General features: G+C 43.1%; 1 protein-coding gene across 1 annotated transcript; it reads left to right on the top strand.

Moving 5' to 3' along the window:
* The first annotated feature begins 7,742 nt into the window (after positions 1–7,742).
* KCNJ2 (potassium inwardly rectifying channel subfamily J member 2) lies at positions 7,743–17,210 on the top strand. Its single transcript, XM_060082334.1, has 2 exons — positions 7,743–7,893; positions 12,940–17,210. The coding sequence occupies exon 2, from the start codon at positions 13,163–13,165 to the stop codon at positions 14,444–14,446; it is 1,284 nt and encodes a 427-aa protein (XP_059938317.1). The 5' UTR covers positions 7,743–7,893; positions 12,940–13,162; the 3' UTR covers positions 14,447–17,210.
* Positions 17,211–18,255: the final 1,045 nt, after the last annotated feature.

Genomic DNA, 18,255 nt, shown 5'->3' with positions numbered 1-18,255 from the left:
GGCACTGTCATAGGCTGCTATGTTATTTAAAGATGTACTGTGTAAAAATATCTCTTTAAAATATCTTGGGACTTCCCTGGTGGCACAGTGGTTAAGAATCCGCCTACCAGTGCAGGGGACACGGGTTGGAGCCCTGGTCCGGGAAGATCCCACATGCCACAGAGCAACTAAGCCCGTGCGCCGCAACTACTGAGCCTGCGCTCTAGAGCCCATGAGCCACAACTACTGAGCCCGCATGCTGCAACTACTGAGCCCACGTGCCTAAAGCCTGTGCTCCGCACCAAGAGAAGCCACTGCAATGAGAAGCCCGCGCGCCGCAAGAAAGTGTAGCCCCTGCTCGCCGCAACTAGAGAAAGCCCGCGCACAGCAACAAAGACCCAACACAGCCAAAAATAAATAAATAAATAAATAAATAAATAAATTTATTTTAAAATTATTTTTTAAAAAATAAAATATTTTATTTTTCCAACTAAGTTATTTACTCATCTTGTCATTTTCATCATCCTTAGCAGCAGTAGCCATGGTAGTACCGTGGTCTAAGTGACTGCTATGGGTCAGGGATTTCATGTGCATTATTTCTAATCTCTATAACAATCTTTCACAACTAGCTAGATCAATGTTGCAAATCATATCAGGCTGACTGGAAGCCCAAATTCTCCCCACTGTGCAGTGCTATCACCATCGTCAAGGTCATAATTTAGAACATCCTTGAAAATCAATGCACTGGATATAATTTGAAAGAACTGCAATTTAAAAAAAAGCTGTAAGAGATCATACCCATATACACTAATATGTATAAAATACATAACTAATAAGAACCTGTTGTATAAAAAATAAATTAAAAACACACACACATACACACACACACACACACAAAGAAACAAACTGTCAGTTGAAAGGAAAGCTTCACTAGTGTCAGCTTAGTCCAAGTGAAGAGAAGACAAGAATCCAAAGTTGAAGTGAGGGTTCTTTTGGCCCTCGAGAGATTTGTCTTGGCAAAGGAGAGTTCCAGGTAGAGCTCTGGCCCTTGAGGCTTCTGAGGAGGATCTGCTACCATCATGAGAAGCATGGATTTCTGTACATGAGCCCCTTTGGCAAACTGGTGACACCTACAGACCTCTTCTCAGAGTAGTATTTTTAAATGCATCAAATGAAATATGTCAGATTGCAAGGGAGGCCGATTATATTAAAATAAAGCTTTTAGAATATTTTTTAAACCTGCAATATGGTAATATACATGCCTCTTTTAGTAATACATTAAATAGCAAGATCTAGCAGCAGGTCTTATAAGTACCATAATTTTGAAGTAGTTTTGAACTTGAAAGATATTTTGAAATGTCTACAACGACTCCAGCATGATGTGAAAAATCCATGATTTGTGTTGGTGACAAAGTCAAGGTCATGCTAATATTACTGTGATTTGTTGCTTACATTACAATTGGAAAACATGCCAAATTTCAGTTAGAGATGAGTGCAAATAAAGATGTAATTTATTCCCATGCAAGTTCACAAACCCTAGATTAAGAAGCCCTTCAATAAATTCTGATAGTACCTGGAAAAAAAAAAAGTTCACACCCTTTGGCCTGGTAATTCCATATTTGGAAACCTACTCTAAGAAAACAGTAAGAGATGAAGATAAACATTAATCTACAAGGACAGTTAATACATCCTTGTGAGTATTAAAAAAAAGAATATAAATGCATAAGAATAGGTGATGATTAAATACAGTATGGTTCATACATATTATGGAAATAAAATATATGCAAACATTAAAATATATGCTTACAAATGGTTTTTGATTACATGACAAATGCTTAAATATAGAACGTTTGGTACTCATTTTTCAAAAAGTATGACACAATTGATTTAAAATTATGAAAAATAACAATATAAAAATAGAAACAGAACTATAGGACAAAGGGAAAGAGATAACCAAAGTATTTATAATGGTGGGAATATGAATTCATTTTATTTTCTGTATGTTCCTACATTCTTCTATATTTGTAATGTTTATCTTGTACGTATCTCACAACGGGCGATATATTGTTTGACAATTAAAAAAAAGACTTAAATACACTTTACACTTAAAAACCCACACACATAAACTGTTAAAGCCCATACCCCCAAACTTAGGTATTCAGGTATGTATGTAAACTTTCTTTCAAAAGTATCATTACAGTATTGTTGACATTACTCAAAATATGTTTTGCATTTTCTTTGTAGCTTGTGGCACCTTCCTTAAATGTCTACAACGGTGAGGAGCATTGATCGTGTGAAGTTGTTTGTTTTGTTGTTGTTACTGTTAGTTCTCGAAAAAGCCAAGTTGCATGCATCTTATGGCAGGGCTATCAGGTCAAGGGGACCGCCATCTGTGTTAAAAGGGAATGAACCGAAGCTGTAGAATATTACCTTTAAGAATGCTAACCTGCCACAGATAACACAAATGAAATGATCATCACAATCATTGTGTTAAGAATGACAGTAATGTGAGGTCTGGCCCTAAGATGAATACGGCATTTTCAGAGTGTACCACGTGAGATAAATAAAGGCCTCCAGAGCATAACAGAGAGAATTTACTAAATAATAACTCAGCTGCTCTGGAATCGTGAGCTTCTTAAAGAACCATCCCACTTACTGTTGTTGTTTTTACCATATTTGATGGAAAACAAAGATATATTTAATGGACAGAGTAAGGATTCAAATGATTTCTCCTAAATGAGTGTATGATTTTCTTGTACAGAAATGTATCAACATATGCATATTTGCAAACACACAGGTATCTTACTTTTCCAGAGCTCTTTCTCAACTATTCCTAACACAGCAAATACAAGGTCTGAAGCATTTAAGTGCTCTGAGAAGCTAAAATAGATGTCATAAATCCATATCCTGCAGCTTTTTTATCCAAAAAGGAAACGGACCAAAACAAGGTAACTCCAAATTTAGCATATGCTCATACTATTTCAAAAATATACATCCACTTTAAGCCCTTTAGATCATATTTACTTTTACTTTGCATATGTTTTTAAACAACCTTGGTTACATAATTTCTCAGCCCAGTGCATATTAGAATCAACAAATTAGACAGAACACAGTGACAGCCTGGTAAATTCAAGGCACACTGGCAGAAGCAAAATGAGAAGTGAAGGCTCATTGATGGAGAAGAAGGAAAAACGAGCAGAAAGGCTTAAATAAGCTAGTCTGGGGTCATTTAATGTAGAAGACACTGTTCTTATGGTATCCTGATAGGCTCACTCTATTGCAGGTAAAAATGAAATAGCTTATGTTTATTATAATGAGTTATTACTGAGTCATTATTCAAAAGTCATACTCAAAAATATTGTTACTCTCATTCTTTTCATCATTTAACTGACATTTACTGAGCCTGATTTATTTACTTGGCCATGTGCAAGGCAGTAAGGATATAAAGATTAAAAAAAAAAAGACCTGGCAGCAGACTTTGAAAAGCTCCCCATTGGTAGGTGGAGACAAATACAGGGAAAAATATATCTCTAACAGCATGAGAGGAACAAAATATGCTATACTAGAACTATGTACAGAGTGCTACAGGGGCAACCAGTTAGAGTTTGAGGATGCATACATTACATAAGGGAAAATAATTCCCAATCAAACAAATTTCAATTATTTAGAAAAGCCATTATGTCAGGGGTCCCCAAACCCTGGCCACAGACTGGTACTGGTCTGTGGCCTGTTAGAAACTGGGCTGCACAGTAGCAGGTGAACAGGTGGGTGAGTGGGCGAAGCTTCATCTGTATTTACAGCCACTCCCCATCGCTCCCCATTGCTCGCACTACCGCCTGAACATCCGCCCCTCCCCTCCCCAGTCCGTGGAAAAATTGTCTTCCACAAAACTTGTCCCTGGTGCCAAAAAGGTTGGGGACCACTGCATTATGTGATATGCTGCATTCCCAGGTCTGCCATATCAGTTAGGCATCATCGCTGTGTGTGACAAATGGCAAATAAGTCTTGTGCACTAAATCCCATTGCTTTAGAGGAAACTGTGCAGGCAGTGGCATGCAGGAAGGACATGCCATTCTTAGAAGCAGCTTATAATTTATAAACACAATTACACGCATACAGTCAGAGCTGGGGGCATACCATTATGGACAAAATCTGAGTGAGGGGCAACCATGTCTTCTGCTATGCTCTCAGCATCCTTAACACAACTACGCAAGCTATTATGTCATGTGTTGTCTTCCATTCGAAAGACTTCCCCATAAATTCTAATCCATTTCATTCTACTCCTCATTCTCCAGATTTTCCTTTTTTCACAAATCACTTTAGCACTTAATCAGAGGCTGCCTTATCTTGTCATTTAGTCATTTCACTTATGCATTGTCTGTCTTCTCAGAGATTGTGAATTCTTTAGAGAAGGAACTGTTCCTCCTAAGGCTCTTCTGTCTCCTATCTCACCTAGCACACAGCTAAAGTACAAAGTAGTTACTCAACAAGTAGCTACTACCCTTTATTGAATTTATTATGGAGATGAAATCTTACCAGTGCAGTAAGTGAAATTGCCAAAGCCGTTTCCCAACAGATAAGATTACATTCAGTGGCTTAAAATACCCTAGTGGATGGCTTGTCCTCATAGCAGCAGAATGCAAACTCATCCTATCTACATTTCAAGTCAATATAACATTTATTTATTTATGATTATTAATTATTACTGCAAAGACTAGTAAGTGGTTCTTACTACCTAGTAGATGCAAATAACAGGAGTTTTTCATCTTTATCATTATGAAATTGGGCTGCATAGATGGTTAACAGACACCTGAAAATATATCTAATTGCTGGTGATCTTTACATAAATGCAAAGGAAAGATTTATGTTCCTCGTGAAACAATCTCCTTCTGCGTCACACGACCATTCATAATCTGACTGCAGATCTAGACTGTGACTAATATTTGGCTTTAATATTATAGGTGGTTACCATGGAGGGAATCAGTAAGAGCATAATTGTCACTTCCTTGGAAAAATTTAATCCACAGATGGATCCCAACACTCAGCTGCACTGGTGTCCAAAACTAATGGGGACTTTTTTGCTAAATAAGGACTGATTCAGCCAAAAAGATATACTCTGACTAGAGAAATCTGTATCACGCATCGCTCCAGAAAAGTATATTTACCCAAGCACTGAATGTTTTGGAATACTAGAATTTTCCTTATAGGGACGTAGTGAAAAGTCTCTCTAATTAATTAAAATGCACATTTATATTTTTCTTTATAAGATGAAGCAATAGAGTTAATCAATGCTATCCTGAATTTACAAAGTTTCAGTTACTAACAAAATGTAATCCTTCATGTTTCTTTATTTAGCTAAATAATTAAGGTGAAAATTCTATTCAGATTGGGAAGCTGCTTATTAAAATAATCAACTTTTCTCTAATATTCTACTGCAACAAATAAGCCTTGCTGCATAGCATTACATGGGAGGTAAAAGTGACATTGATGAGAAAGACGCCCCTTTGCCCAGATAAATACATATATTTATTTGCCCCCCTCCCATCAGTAAATTTATACAAACAACCATAATCTTGTAACTTTGCATTCATTTCTTTAAAGATTTTTCCTATCATATGAAACTTTCCTGGCCTGGGGTGTATTCAGTTTACTTAGAGTGGCATATTAAAGTAAAACAATTTCAATCCTAATTCCAGAGAAATGGCACCCCTTTCTGGGTGACTGGTTTTGAACTACAGCTCATTACCTGGAAATAAGGGTGTTGCCTCTCTGAATTCCTGTGGTTTGGAAAATTCTTAGCCATCTACAGATACATAGATTGAATCATAGTAAAGAAGAGAACATCTATAGATGATGAATTTCTTCCTCTTTCCAGTTAGGTTTAATATGCTTTGAAGGATTAATTGGACCTCTCCCGCCTGCCTGTTCCTTAGAAGAAATCCATGAGGAAACACATTTCAGAGGAAGCTTATTGCAGTGCAGTGAGCTGTACCTCATCCTCTGTCCTCTGGTTATGCAGAGTTAGCCCCTCTGTCTCCAGGCTCTTTTAGCTTTAGGCTACAGCCTGGCTTTCTATACATCCATCTCTTTTGCAGACTTGATCCAAACGGTCTATAAATAACACTTGGCTTGACGCAGGTTAAATTCGACCTCCCTGGTGTGAAGCATTATCCCCACGGAGAGGACTTTAAAAGGCAAGACAGTTGGTACCAGGGCTCGGGCTACTGTACTACCTCAGCAAATGGAATGAAATGGCAATGCGCTTGGCTATCAGAGAGACACCGCGTGCACAACCTGTTCCAGGCCCTTTGAATCTCAGCGGCTTCCTCGGTTCTAGGAAAAGTGGCCCACTTGCTAAGGCAGGATTAAGAGCCATCTGCAAAACCCAAGCGTATCTCACCAGCACCTCCTAGGGGCCGCGTGCGGGTATGAGGCTCGGAGGTGGGTCCCGGCGCAGACTCTTTCCTTGAAGTGTCAGTTTCACTCTCCCACACGCACAAATACAGCCGGGCTGTGCCGCCCAGAATACGAGCTAGTTTGTTGAAGTAGTTTGGCGTCTCTAGGAGGCCTTTCAGAGGTTTAAATAAACTGCGCGGAAGACACATTTGATCGCTTGAGGAAATGCGCGCACACACACACACACACACACACACAGGGATTTCAAACTTGGGGGACTCCTAAATATCCTTTAAGAGCAAAGCTGCATTATGACACCAAAGTACTCAGACACACACACACACGGTTTAATCTGTAACGTTCCAGTGTCCACACCCGGTTCACGCTGAAGTTGACAGAGCTTCTGAAAGGGTCTCTGCAAAGGGTCTACATGCTCTTGCCTGGCTGCTGGGAAGGAGGGCTGGGAGGCGCTGATGCGCGGCCGCGCTGAGTGTCTGTAGGAGTCGCCGTTCCAGAGAGTTCATTACTCTTTAATTGCTCTGATTTTAGATCAGCAGAGCGTGCCGGGCGCTGGTGCAGACAGAGATTGAGGGCGGGCCCTGCGAGAGCGAGCGAGCGGTTCACCCTTCCGAGCAGTCTAGGCGCTTTGTAAGTAATTGACCCAGAGCCGGGAGGAGGAATAGCTTCTTCTCCCAGGCAGCTGCAACCCTCGCGCGCGTCTGACTCCCGCTGGGTTCTGCGAGCCGGTCGCGGTCCCTTTCCCCGTTTAATTCGCGGCTCTTCAGCTCACCGCTGGTCCTGGGGTGGGGGGGGCGGGGGCGGGCGGATTCAGGGGGTGGGAGGGGAGTGAAGGGAGAGGAAGACTCGCCCCGGCTGAAAGGCTGAAATGCTGAAATGCAAGCCTCCCCGGCTGCCACCGCTTCTGCCGGACCCTGGCACCTCGCGAGCCTCTGGGGGCGCACGCCCCGCCCCGCCGCCACGGACGACAGAAGAGGGCAAGTGTAGGGCTGGCGAAGGGGTCGGAAGCTTTGCCCAAGAGCCAGGCTGCCATCAGGCAGCCGCAAGAGCCCGGCCGCGGAGCTTCCCACCTGCTGCCGGCCGGGCCGGGGCACAGCTTCCCCCTCGCTTGCGCGGCCGGACCGGCGGCCGGGGCGCGGCGCGGGGGGGGGCGGACGGGAAGGAAGCGGCAGCAGGTTCTCCCCGGCGGCAGCCCCGCGGCCGCAGGCGCAGCATCCTCCCTCCCCGCGCGGTCCCCGGGGCCAGGCGCGCTGCGATTGGCCGGAGCGGCCGGGGGCGGGGCCAGGCGGGCCGGTGGCTCGCGACGCCTCAAAAGAGCCCAGGAAAGCTCAGAGCGCCCTGGAGCCCCGGCCAGCGCGCAGCCCGCCCGGCGCCGGCAAGCTGGGTCTTGGGAATGCTGGTTCGCCCTGGCTCGCTCGCTTGTACAAACTCCTGGATCTTACATGCCTCTGTAACCCCCCACTTCCACGCCATGCCCCCATGCTCCTGCGCCGGCAACAGGTAAGGGCTGCTGTGTGTTTTCTTCCCTCCTTTCCTCTCGTTGCCTGTGCGTCCCGGGGAGTGGACTCGGGCTGCCGTCTCCGACCCTCCCCTGCCCCGCCGCCCCAGAGGTGCCCAGCTGTCACTCTGCCTTAGCGCTCACCCACGCTCCGGAGTCCCAGACCATGCCTATAGAGTTTGTGCGCGCACCAGAACACCCCCAGAGCTAAAAATACTGAGACATGCTTGGAACAGTTGAGCAATAGAAACAGATTTCTCTGCAGCATCTGTTTGTGCTCATAACTTCCAGTGCACCAGCTGTAGCGAGATACTGAGTTTGGAGACAAGGGCGAGGGAGCCTCTGTTCGATCTCGCTCTAAGGGGAAAAAAGGGGGGGAGCGGGTGCGTCTAGAGTACTGGTCTCAGACTTTGGCAAACCTGGGGACGCAGCGCTGGTCTGGATCCTTGGCGTCTTCCCCCCCACCCCCGCCCCTTTGTCATTTTGCTTCAAGTGTAGCTTCGAGTACCAAACCCAGCGAGCGTCTCAAAGTTGCTTTGCTGGGGAAGAGAGCGGGAGCTCGCGTTGGATTTCAGCCGGAAGACCGCAAAACTTTCACATCCTATGTCAGTCTCCCCTGAGCAACTTGTTATTCTTTGCAATAATAATATTAACACCAAAACTGGAAGACAGTGTGGTTTCAGGGAAGCACAGTGGTCAAAACGACTTGATTCTGCAGAAGATTGCATCATAACATAGAGTCATCATGACAGTTGGAAAAAAAAATCAAGATAGGAAACGGGCAGTTTATCGTCTGTGTCTGGGTAATCCTATCAGTAGGATGGTAACTGGAATACCTGTGAATCCTGGGAGTTTTCATAAACTCAGAATTTGCCTTTTAGGGAACAAGGCATTATCTGAAAACGTGTTTTGGGTATGCGAGGAGTGCATGTTGCTTTGTACCACTTGTTTTCTTTTCACGTTAATAATCGGTAGGCTGTCAGATTTCCTCTCACTAACGGCTGTTCTGTGTCTGCTGTATGTTACCTGTACACTTGCTAGCTTTTTCCTGCTCACTTCCAACCCTGCCCCAAGTGTTTTATTTATATTTGCCATTATCCGGAAAAATCCCCAGGCTCAGGAGTAAGAGATGTTACTTTAAGGATGGTGGGAGGGGTGAGAGTTGGGGTCAAGGTCATGTCACTTTACTTTCAGCCCCTCCTCCTCCCCCTTTGCTGGCACTTTCTTTTATATTATTGCTCTCCATAGGAATATTTGTTCCGAGCTCTTGTGAATGTGGCGTTAAAACACACACACACACACACACACACACACACACACACACACACACACACACGCTATTTCTACTTCCTTCAGACTTTATGGTTGTAGAATCCCTGGTTAGCCGTAGAGTCCTTGTATGACTTTTGAGTAGCATGGGAGACTGACCATGTCTTCACCTGAGCAGCCGGACTGTTTCAAGCTTTTTTCTTGTTAGTGTATATTTTTTGGTGGCCAAAGAGGTATGTTTTTCAGCATGTGCACATGTTGAGTGAGGCTACCTGCATTGTTGGGTGTAAAAGTTATAGGGCTCACGTAGACGAGGGGGTATCCCGCCTCCCCTACTGCCCCTCCCCCTCCCTTCAGTTTACTGAGCCTCTGAGAGGTTGCTTTGCTAGCCTTGAGCTCTAATAGCAACAGTGTGCCCAGAGCACACTCAGGCCGGTCTATATGGCGTCAGCAGGGGAATAGCTGCTCTAGATACTCAGCCGACCTCTCTTTCATCCCAGGGCACTTTCTTTTACCATCTTTATTTCCTATCCTTCCTTAGAAACTTTCTTATTTGCCCCACGCCACGACCCCCACTTATTCTCATTTATTCTTCATGGTTACATGTTTCTGTTCTTTTATACTCCATATTGGGAATATTTCCTTTACGGTAAAAATGATTTGGATGCATTCATTTACACCGTGCTATCTCCTCGACCGTGTATATGGATCCACAGCTCTCTCTCCTTTAACATCTACCTTGAGATTGAAGCCCTGAACTATTTTTTTCCATTGCTTATGCTTCATTTTGGCTCGGCCTATAAATAGTCTTAACATGAAGAGCACCACATGTAGCCTCTCAATTTCCCAGGGATACTTTCTACCTCATTGGTTATACCCTGGGTAAAAATGATTATCTGTGTCTATTAAATTTATATCAGGCCCTTAAATATTTTAGCTGAAAACGGGGGAATTTACACATTGTTCATCAAACCAAGTATCAATTCTCCTGAGTCGTGCCCATCGAGGACTCCAATCGCGTGCTGTTTTCATCTATTCTTAATCAAATGTTTCTTAAAAACGTATCAAGAATAGAGGCCGAAAATGAAGTTACACGAAAGCCCTATTCCTAATTAAAGTACTTTCCCAGATGCTCATGAATCGGTGATTTTCAGTGTGAGAAGCGCAGGCAACGAGGTTTTCTGCTTGCTTGCAGCCACTCAGGCATGCGGGCAGGTTAATAGGAAAGACATTCTTCAGAGTGGAATATTAAGACAGTTACCCTCTCACACGTTGGCAGGTTCTAGATTTTTGCTACGTCATCAGCCCCACCAGAGTCTGAATACACATCATGTGTGTGCGCACATATACACACATAAATCTGTTTTGGAGCATACCTGCTGGAAGTGACAAAAGTTTCCATTTTGCCAAAAAAAATCCTTTTTTCCCCCTTTCCAGGCAGAAATGGTAGAATTTCTAAATGATGCTCCACATATGGAACAAATTCTGTCATTAGCAATGGAAATAAGACAATAATAGTTGCTCGATACAGGCTCTTTTCAAGATTCTAAATGCGGAAAGCTATTCGTAGGAAGCTGGTAGTGTGTGTTTTGTGGAATTCAAGCTAATGTCCTGGGGTCAAGATTTTTGGAAAGTCGTAATTCAGTCTTTAGATTTCATATGGTTGTTATGCTTTAATCTGGAAAGAGTGCAGAAATAAGTCAGAAGAAATTTGAGACTGTCTACTCATGGTCCCTAATGGTAACTCAGATGGAAGGATTGTTTTGAATCATGAAAAGGGAATTTTTTGGTGTCAGCTTATAAGATTCTGAAGTCACACAGAGCTCAAGGATTCAAGCACTATTTAAATGAGACCTCCCTTGCCCCCCTTTTTGGAAAATGCACCTGCATTCGGTGTCATGTTGTTATCTCTGTTTTTGTGTAGAAATGCTTGGCAATTTCATATGAGCCAAGTGAGCTGAAATCACTGTTTAAAAAATTTCTTTCCGTGTCCAGGATCTAGAACCCTGAGGAATAGGAGTCTTGTTTCTTTTGTCCAAGTACAAACTTCATGGGGAAGCAGACAAAACATTGAAGCAGGTGGAAGGCTGGGAAGGCACAGCAACTTCTTTTTATAAAGTAATTCAAAGGCACTTTCAAATCAGGCATCATTTAGGTGTCAAAAGCTGCCAAAATGTAACACACATTGCAATTTTCACAGATGACTAATCTCAGGAAAAATGTGTTGGGGCACATTCTTGCATAATAACTTGGATAAAAAGGGAGAAGTGAAAAGACTGTAACAAGACATTTTCAAAGACAATGCACCTTGCCTGTCTTTAAGGGGGTGCCCGAAACAGATCAATGATTTGCTTTCTTTGTTTGCAGTTGGCTTGGCTGAACATGGTTCTGTTAAGTGCTTAATCTGAATGTGGCTTGAGGGGAGAAAGAAAAAGTGGAGTCTTCGTCATCAAGGCTTCGACAGATTTCTGATCCTGTCCATCTGTTGTTCATTGTCCCCCTTTAATACAGGAGAGAGATTTGGTGGTTTGAAAAGTTGAGCATCACTTTTCTTTCTCAGATCTGTGCTATATTCATTTTTAAAATTTGTATTTGGGTAACAAAACACCCTAGACTTTCTCCTAGGCTTTCATGAGTCCAGGAAAAACTAGTTTCTTTGGAGCAAAATTGGAAAGTCAAAATCAATGGGTGGTTTTTACCTGGGCTGGGGTGGGGAGAGATGAAGCAAGTGGAGAAAACTGAAAACTACTATTTGTTCTCATTAAGTAAAGGTGAGTGCATTCTCCATAGGAACAGAGAGCAAGCAGCAGCACTGGAAGTGAAGAGTCAGCTGAGGGACCCTTGTGATTTACTACCACAAAGTCATCTCTGTTTGGGAAAACATAGACTTGGACTTCCACGCAATGAGTTCCAGCCTCATGTCAATCCGCTAAAGACCTGGTCCTTGGGCACAAAGGTGCTTACTTTCTAGCCTGTCATCACACATGACAATCCCATCACCAGAGACTTTCAGGTCTCTCATTGCTAGGCAACAGGATCTTTGTATCCCCCAGAGTAAACCTGTGTCTTCAAGTCAGAATCACTTGCTCTAACAGAGATGTTATCAGGCAATTCTGCCTAGTGGCTGCTTTCAGTGTGTGAAGTGATGGAATAAGCCCAGTCTCCAGAAAGTGGGATCCCTTTCAGATGATTAGAAGGGCTGTCTGCTCAGTTTTATCTTTTAAACAAAATAGTCGGTGCTTTTGGATTTCAACTTGTCATCAAGGGCTCTCAGATTCTCTCAACATGCACCTTCTGTTCAATTAATATTAACATTCTGCGTTCATGCGAAATGCTCTCCCGACATGTCCGTGTTCTTAAAGCTTCATGACAAACCTTGGAGTTAGAAAGTCTTTCTTCTGCCTAATCACCTGGGACCCCAGCAAGTCGTGAAGGCAAAGGAAGAGAATAAGAGGAGAGAGGTAGCTCTGTAAAGTAGATCACTGGCAAAAAATAGGGGAAGGGAGACCTGAGATTTCAGTTGAAAGACTGTCACAAACAACTAACTCTTCTGTGTTTAATGACTTCATGCTTCTAAATAATATAAGAAAATATTTTCTTTTCTGTCTATTTCTCTGGGGCTACAAGGAAACGAAAAACCCAGTAATTCAACGTAGAGGACATTTATCTATATCTGACCCTGTGTCTGGCTAGGAAATGTTGCCTTAGGGAGTAGACTTCATTTTTCCATGACTTCTTTTGTAACGAACACTCTCTCTCTCTCTCTCTCTTTTTTTCAGTAGGACCTGTTCTCTGGATGTCAGCTGAGTTACTAAGGTGACTCTGCACGCCAGGAGAGAGACCTTGGTAGAAAGAACCTCAAGGCTCTTGGAGACCCCCATCTCTCCTTCTTTTCTGTGTGTGTGGGTCTTCACTGAACATTCAAACCTGTTTCTCCAAAGGGTTTTGCAAAAACTCAGACTGTTTTCCAAAGCAGAAGCGCTGGCGTCCACAGCAGAAGTGATGGGCAGCGTACGCACCAACCGCTACAGCATCGTCTCTTCGGAGGAGGACGGCATGAAGCTGGCCACCCTGGCGGTGGCCAATGGCTTTGGGAACGGGAAGAGTAAAGTCCACACTCGACAGCAGTGCCGGAGCCGCTTTGTGAAGAAGGACGGCCACTGCAACGTGCAGTTCATCAACGTGGGCGAGAAGGGCCAGCGGTACCTGGCGGACATCTTCACCACGTGTGTGGACATCCGCTGGCGGTGGATGCTGGTTATCTTCTGCCTGGCTTTCGTTCTCTCCTGGCTGTTCTTCGGCTGCGTGTTTTGGTTGATAGCGCTGCTCCACGGGGACCTGGACGCATCCAAGGAGAGCAAAGCGTGCGTGTCCGAGGTCAACAGCTTCACGGCCGCTTTCCTCTTCTCCATCGAGACGCAGACCACCATAGGCTACGGCTTCCGCTGCGTCACGGACGAGTGCCCCGTGGCTGTTTTCATGGTGGTCTTCCAGTCCATCGTGGGCTGCATCATCGACGCCTTTATCATTGGCGCGGTCATGGCCAAGATGGCCAAGCCCAAGAAGAGAAATGAGACCCTGGTCTTCAGCCACAATGCTGTGATCGCCATGAGGGATGGCAAGCTCTGTCTGATGTGGCGGGTGGGCAACCTTCGGAAAAGCCACCTGGTGGAAGCTCACGTGCGAGCGCAGCTCCTCAAATCCAGGATTACTTCCGAAGGGGAGTACATCCCCCTGGATCAAATAGACATCAATGTCGGCTTTGACAGCGGCATTGACCGCATATTTCTGGTGTCCCCCATCACCATCGTCCACGAGATAGACGAGGACAGCCCGTTATACGATTTGAGCAAACAGGACATCGATAACGCGGACTTTGAAATCGTAGTGATCCTCGAAGGCATGGTGGAAGCCACGGCCATGACCACGCAGTGCCGGAGCTCATACCTGGCCAACGAAATCCTCTGGGGCCACCGCTACGAGCCCGTCCTCTTCGAGGAGAAACACTACTACAAAGTGGACTATTCGAGATTCCACAAGACTTATGAAGTACCCAACACTCCCCTTTGTAGTGCCAGGGACTTAGCAGAGAAGAAATACATCCTCTCCAATGCTAATTCCTTTTGCTATGAAAACGAGGTTGCCCTCACAAGCAAAGAGGAAGAAGACAGTGAAAATGGGGTCCCAGAGAGCACGAGTACGGACACGCCCCCTGACATAGACCTTCACAACCAGGCAAGTGTACCCCTAGAACCCAGGCCCTTACGGCGAGAGTCGGAGATATGACTAATTCCTCCTTGGGAATAGTTACTTTGAAATACAGTCTGTTGGTCCAAGGCCCAAAGCAGTTACGCAGACGACGGTACTGGTGAAGAGGTGGTTTGAGACAAGTGACCACGAGGGACTGAGGCTAGCACGATGCTTTCAAAGAAAGACTGTAGGCTCAGAGATGAACCTAAAGCACTAAAAATGCCTGCCCCCCGTGACCCGATGGCACATAACACGTTGTAGAATAAGTTATGGGGTGTTTATGTCTTGTCTTGTGTTTTCATACCAAACTTGAACTTGCAGGCAAGCCTTGGTTGGTTGGGTATTTGACGTCTCCAGAATGCTTCTCTTTAGGGAACAAGAATGTTTTTAAATGGCATCACATTTTTAAATGTTTTCAAGGCAAGACTCTGCCTTAACTTTTGAAAAGCTGCTAACTACACGAACACACGTTGTACTGTTGCAGTGTAGTTTTTCTTGTGTGTAATTTAAAAAGTCAGTGTTGAACTTTCTTGAGAGCTCATGATATGCGCTTCAAAGTGGCGAGTATTTGGCTATTAGTTGCCAAAACGAGAGCCTGATTTTTTGAGGCCAGTAATTTGTTTGCTAGAATTGATTTCTCTCTCTCTGTCTCTCTCTGTCTCTCTCTGTCAAGCTCTTTCCAGTTACATAAGGGCATTATGTAACACTAGCCAAATGGTAGCCTCCGGGTTGTTGTTATTATTATTTTTTTTTCTCCATGATGTTAATGGGTGATCTCAAATTTTAAGTTAGACTACCTAAAATAAATACCAAAGATAATGCACATTTTTGCACAGTGGAGCTTATACTAAAAAGGAGAGAAAGCCCCACGGCTGCCTTGAAATCGAGACAATAACTTTGAACCTCAGCAAGACCTTGAACTGCCCTCTCGTTTTGCACCTTATTCAGAAAACAGAACATCACACACACAGTCAAGTAAGTGCCGTGCTTTACATTTCTGATCCTTCATGTAACTTTCACGTTATAGGAGGAAGAAGACAGGGGAAGAAAAATTCACACGCACATGGTATAAACATCTTTCCTTCGAGGTGGTGCTAGCCAGGTGAACGCATACGACGTTGAGAGATGGTGATGTGCCCTTAGATTTTTTTCTGGGTTTTTCCATTCTTTGCACATTCCAAAATGTATTCCAGAAGACAAGACCTAGGTTGAAATGAGTTGGCATCCTTGACGCTGAGCCATCCAACTTGAAAGATCAATAGGTTTATACCCCTGTGGCTGAATTCCTTGCCCTGACAGCTGGTACATCTCCAGCTTGACTTCATCTTCCAAAAGATGCCATGCCTGGCCTCTAGGCTGGCTCTTACGATCAGGCTGTCTGGACTGAGTCCTACAGCATCCGAGGGGGCTGTGAATGCCGAAGTGGGAAGGTGGGAAGATGCAGAAGAGCCATTTTGACGTAGCTCATCAGCTCAAGTATTCAGGAGGGAGGGGAATATTGCTTTTTTTTTTTTTTTTTTTTTCTCTAATGGTACAGAGTAGGAATGAAAATGTCTCAGTAATTTAGGGTCAACAAGAGCCATAAAAATTCTAACAGACTCACAAGTAAAGGAGATAATGATCTAAAAGGGTCCTTTCCCCTTGATGGATGCACACTCATGATTGAATCCGAGCTGATCCCTTTTGCCCGTGGAGCCCTAGAGCAGGCTGCTTAGGGCACATTGTTTTCCAGAAGCCTCTCCTGCCTGGCTGCCTGACTTGCTAGAAACATTTTGTTTTGTTTTGTTTTCCGCTCTAGCTCAACATAATGGAACTCTCTTTTGGTTTAAAGTTCCTTATTTGTGAATTCTGGGGTTGCTGACTTTTCTTTTTAATTGGCGTCTCAAAATCAACTCTCTTATGGTATTATATCCCTGTATGCCATTAAAAAACAGCTTGTTCTAGAATCCTGTATTTTGTAAACTGTTGTCTGTGATGGTCTCTGGTTCTTGAACAGCCATATCTGAATGCGGTGCCTGCAATAATCGGACAGTCTCTGCTGTTCTTAGCCTTCAGAGTCGATGGGTTTGAACACTGTGGAATTATTTTCACTGAAACCAAGTTAGAGATATCAAGCAAGTGGATGTTATTTTAAGTCCAAACTTAAAGGCAGATTAGGGAAGTTGTTTAGAGAGTTGGAGGGAGTGCGTGGATACAGAATTTACATTCTTCTGTAAATGGCAAATGTTCGGCCATTGACAGAGGATGTTGACGGTTTCAGCTGCTGCTATTTCGATATTTTTGCAAAGGAAAATAATCAAACCAAAGAGTATTCAGTGGTCTGTAAATTAAATGAAGATTCAGTGGAGAATGGGGGTGACCACAGAAAAGGCACCTTCCCATCACACAGCTCTGCCACTTAAAAAGACTTGAGATATTTGAAAGGGGGTGGGTAGGGGGCAAGAATGAGGGAGGGAACTCTTGCAACTTCTTTCTGAAAAAGAGAAAAAAAAATCTAAAATTTCTGGTGCACAGGTTTGTTTTTTTTTTTCAAGAAAATTTTGCAGAAGCTATGTTTTTAAAGTGTACATTTTATAAAGTTTATCAGATATTTTCATATTTAAAGCCAAATGTAAATAGAAGTCTGTAAAGGGAAAAAAATTGCCATAGAAAGTATAATTTCAGTGCAGCAATTTCTGAGAGCTAGTACCTATATGCTACCGGTTAGCATGGTTTTAGCAAATATTTACCAGCCTTATAAGGTTCGTATTGCTATGTTCTTCTGTTATTTATTTCAGCATGGACTGTTGATTTGAAAGCTTTTTCTAGTTATTAGTATTTTCACAGTTACAAGCTTTAAATGGCAATTTTTTTTTTTTTTTTTTTTTTTTTTTTTTTTTTTTGTCAAGAGCCAAGACACAGGCAATGCACAACGGTTTTTGGTTTTGGGTTTTTTTTTTTTTCTTTTGCTGCATTTTACCTTCAAAACATTTGTCATTGACTGGGTTTCCTTAATTAGTGCACACGTGTCATTAGAACGCAGGTTGAAGAGACTCACTGTGAATATCTGGGGTCTGTTCCGGGATCTGTGTTGGCTTCTCTGTGACAAGCAAACCCCTATTGAATTTACTTAGTAATTATTCCCTTTTAAAGAATTTTTGCCCATATCTGGATGGGCATTATATTTTTGGGAGGAGGACTAGATTCCTGGTTATCCTATTTTTAAAGAAAAGATAGACAAAGTGAATTCTATTTTGATTATTGAGAAAGGAATAGTTTTCTATCCCTCTAAGAGTATACTTGAATCAGACATTTTAAGGATGTCACCCATAACTCTGAAACCATTTCCAAATTTCCTGGTGAAAGTTTGTTTTATCTTTTTTTTTTCAGTTCTATCAATGCATTATTTCTTCCCTTCACTCCCTTTCTTCCCTGTCAACTCCCACCTCAAACCTTGATGTTTATTCAGTGAGTTCTGTCCCCTAAATCATGTCACTCTTACAAGAAACAAATGTTGGTTCATATTTGATGATAAGCCGCTCAGTAAAGGTAAAAAGCTTGTTCTGAGAAACAGAGTGAGTGTTTTTTCACTCTGTGTCCAATAATGTTAAGGTAAAAAAAAAAAAAAAAAAAGTGTTGCATAGTCACTCACTCCCAAGTAGAATCTCTTTTCTAGTTATGTTGGGTTTCAGCTCTGGGCTGTGGTGAATTGAACAATCCCGGCCTTTGACAATCGTGAGAGTTATTATTTTCCCGTTTGCTGTCTTTTTGTATCTAAAGTCTTCCTAATGTACTGCACAAACCATGGATTGTACATATTTTTATATATTATGTCTTATTTTATTATTTCTAAATAAAAAATTAAA

The sequence above is a fragment of the Mesoplodon densirostris genome, chromosome 18, assembly GCF_025265405.1.
Source record: "Mesoplodon densirostris isolate mMesDen1 chromosome 18, mMesDen1 primary haplotype, whole genome shotgun sequence".
Taxonomy (NCBI): Eukaryota; Metazoa; Chordata; class Mammalia; order Artiodactyla; family Ziphiidae; genus Mesoplodon; species Mesoplodon densirostris.
This window is presented reverse-complemented; position numbering and strand designations above follow the sequence as displayed.

Coding starts and splice junctions, on each gene's coding strand:
- KCNJ2 (XM_060082334.1), top strand. CDS start 13,163: ATGGGCAGCGTACGCACCAACCGCTACAGCATCGTCTCTTCGGAGGAG.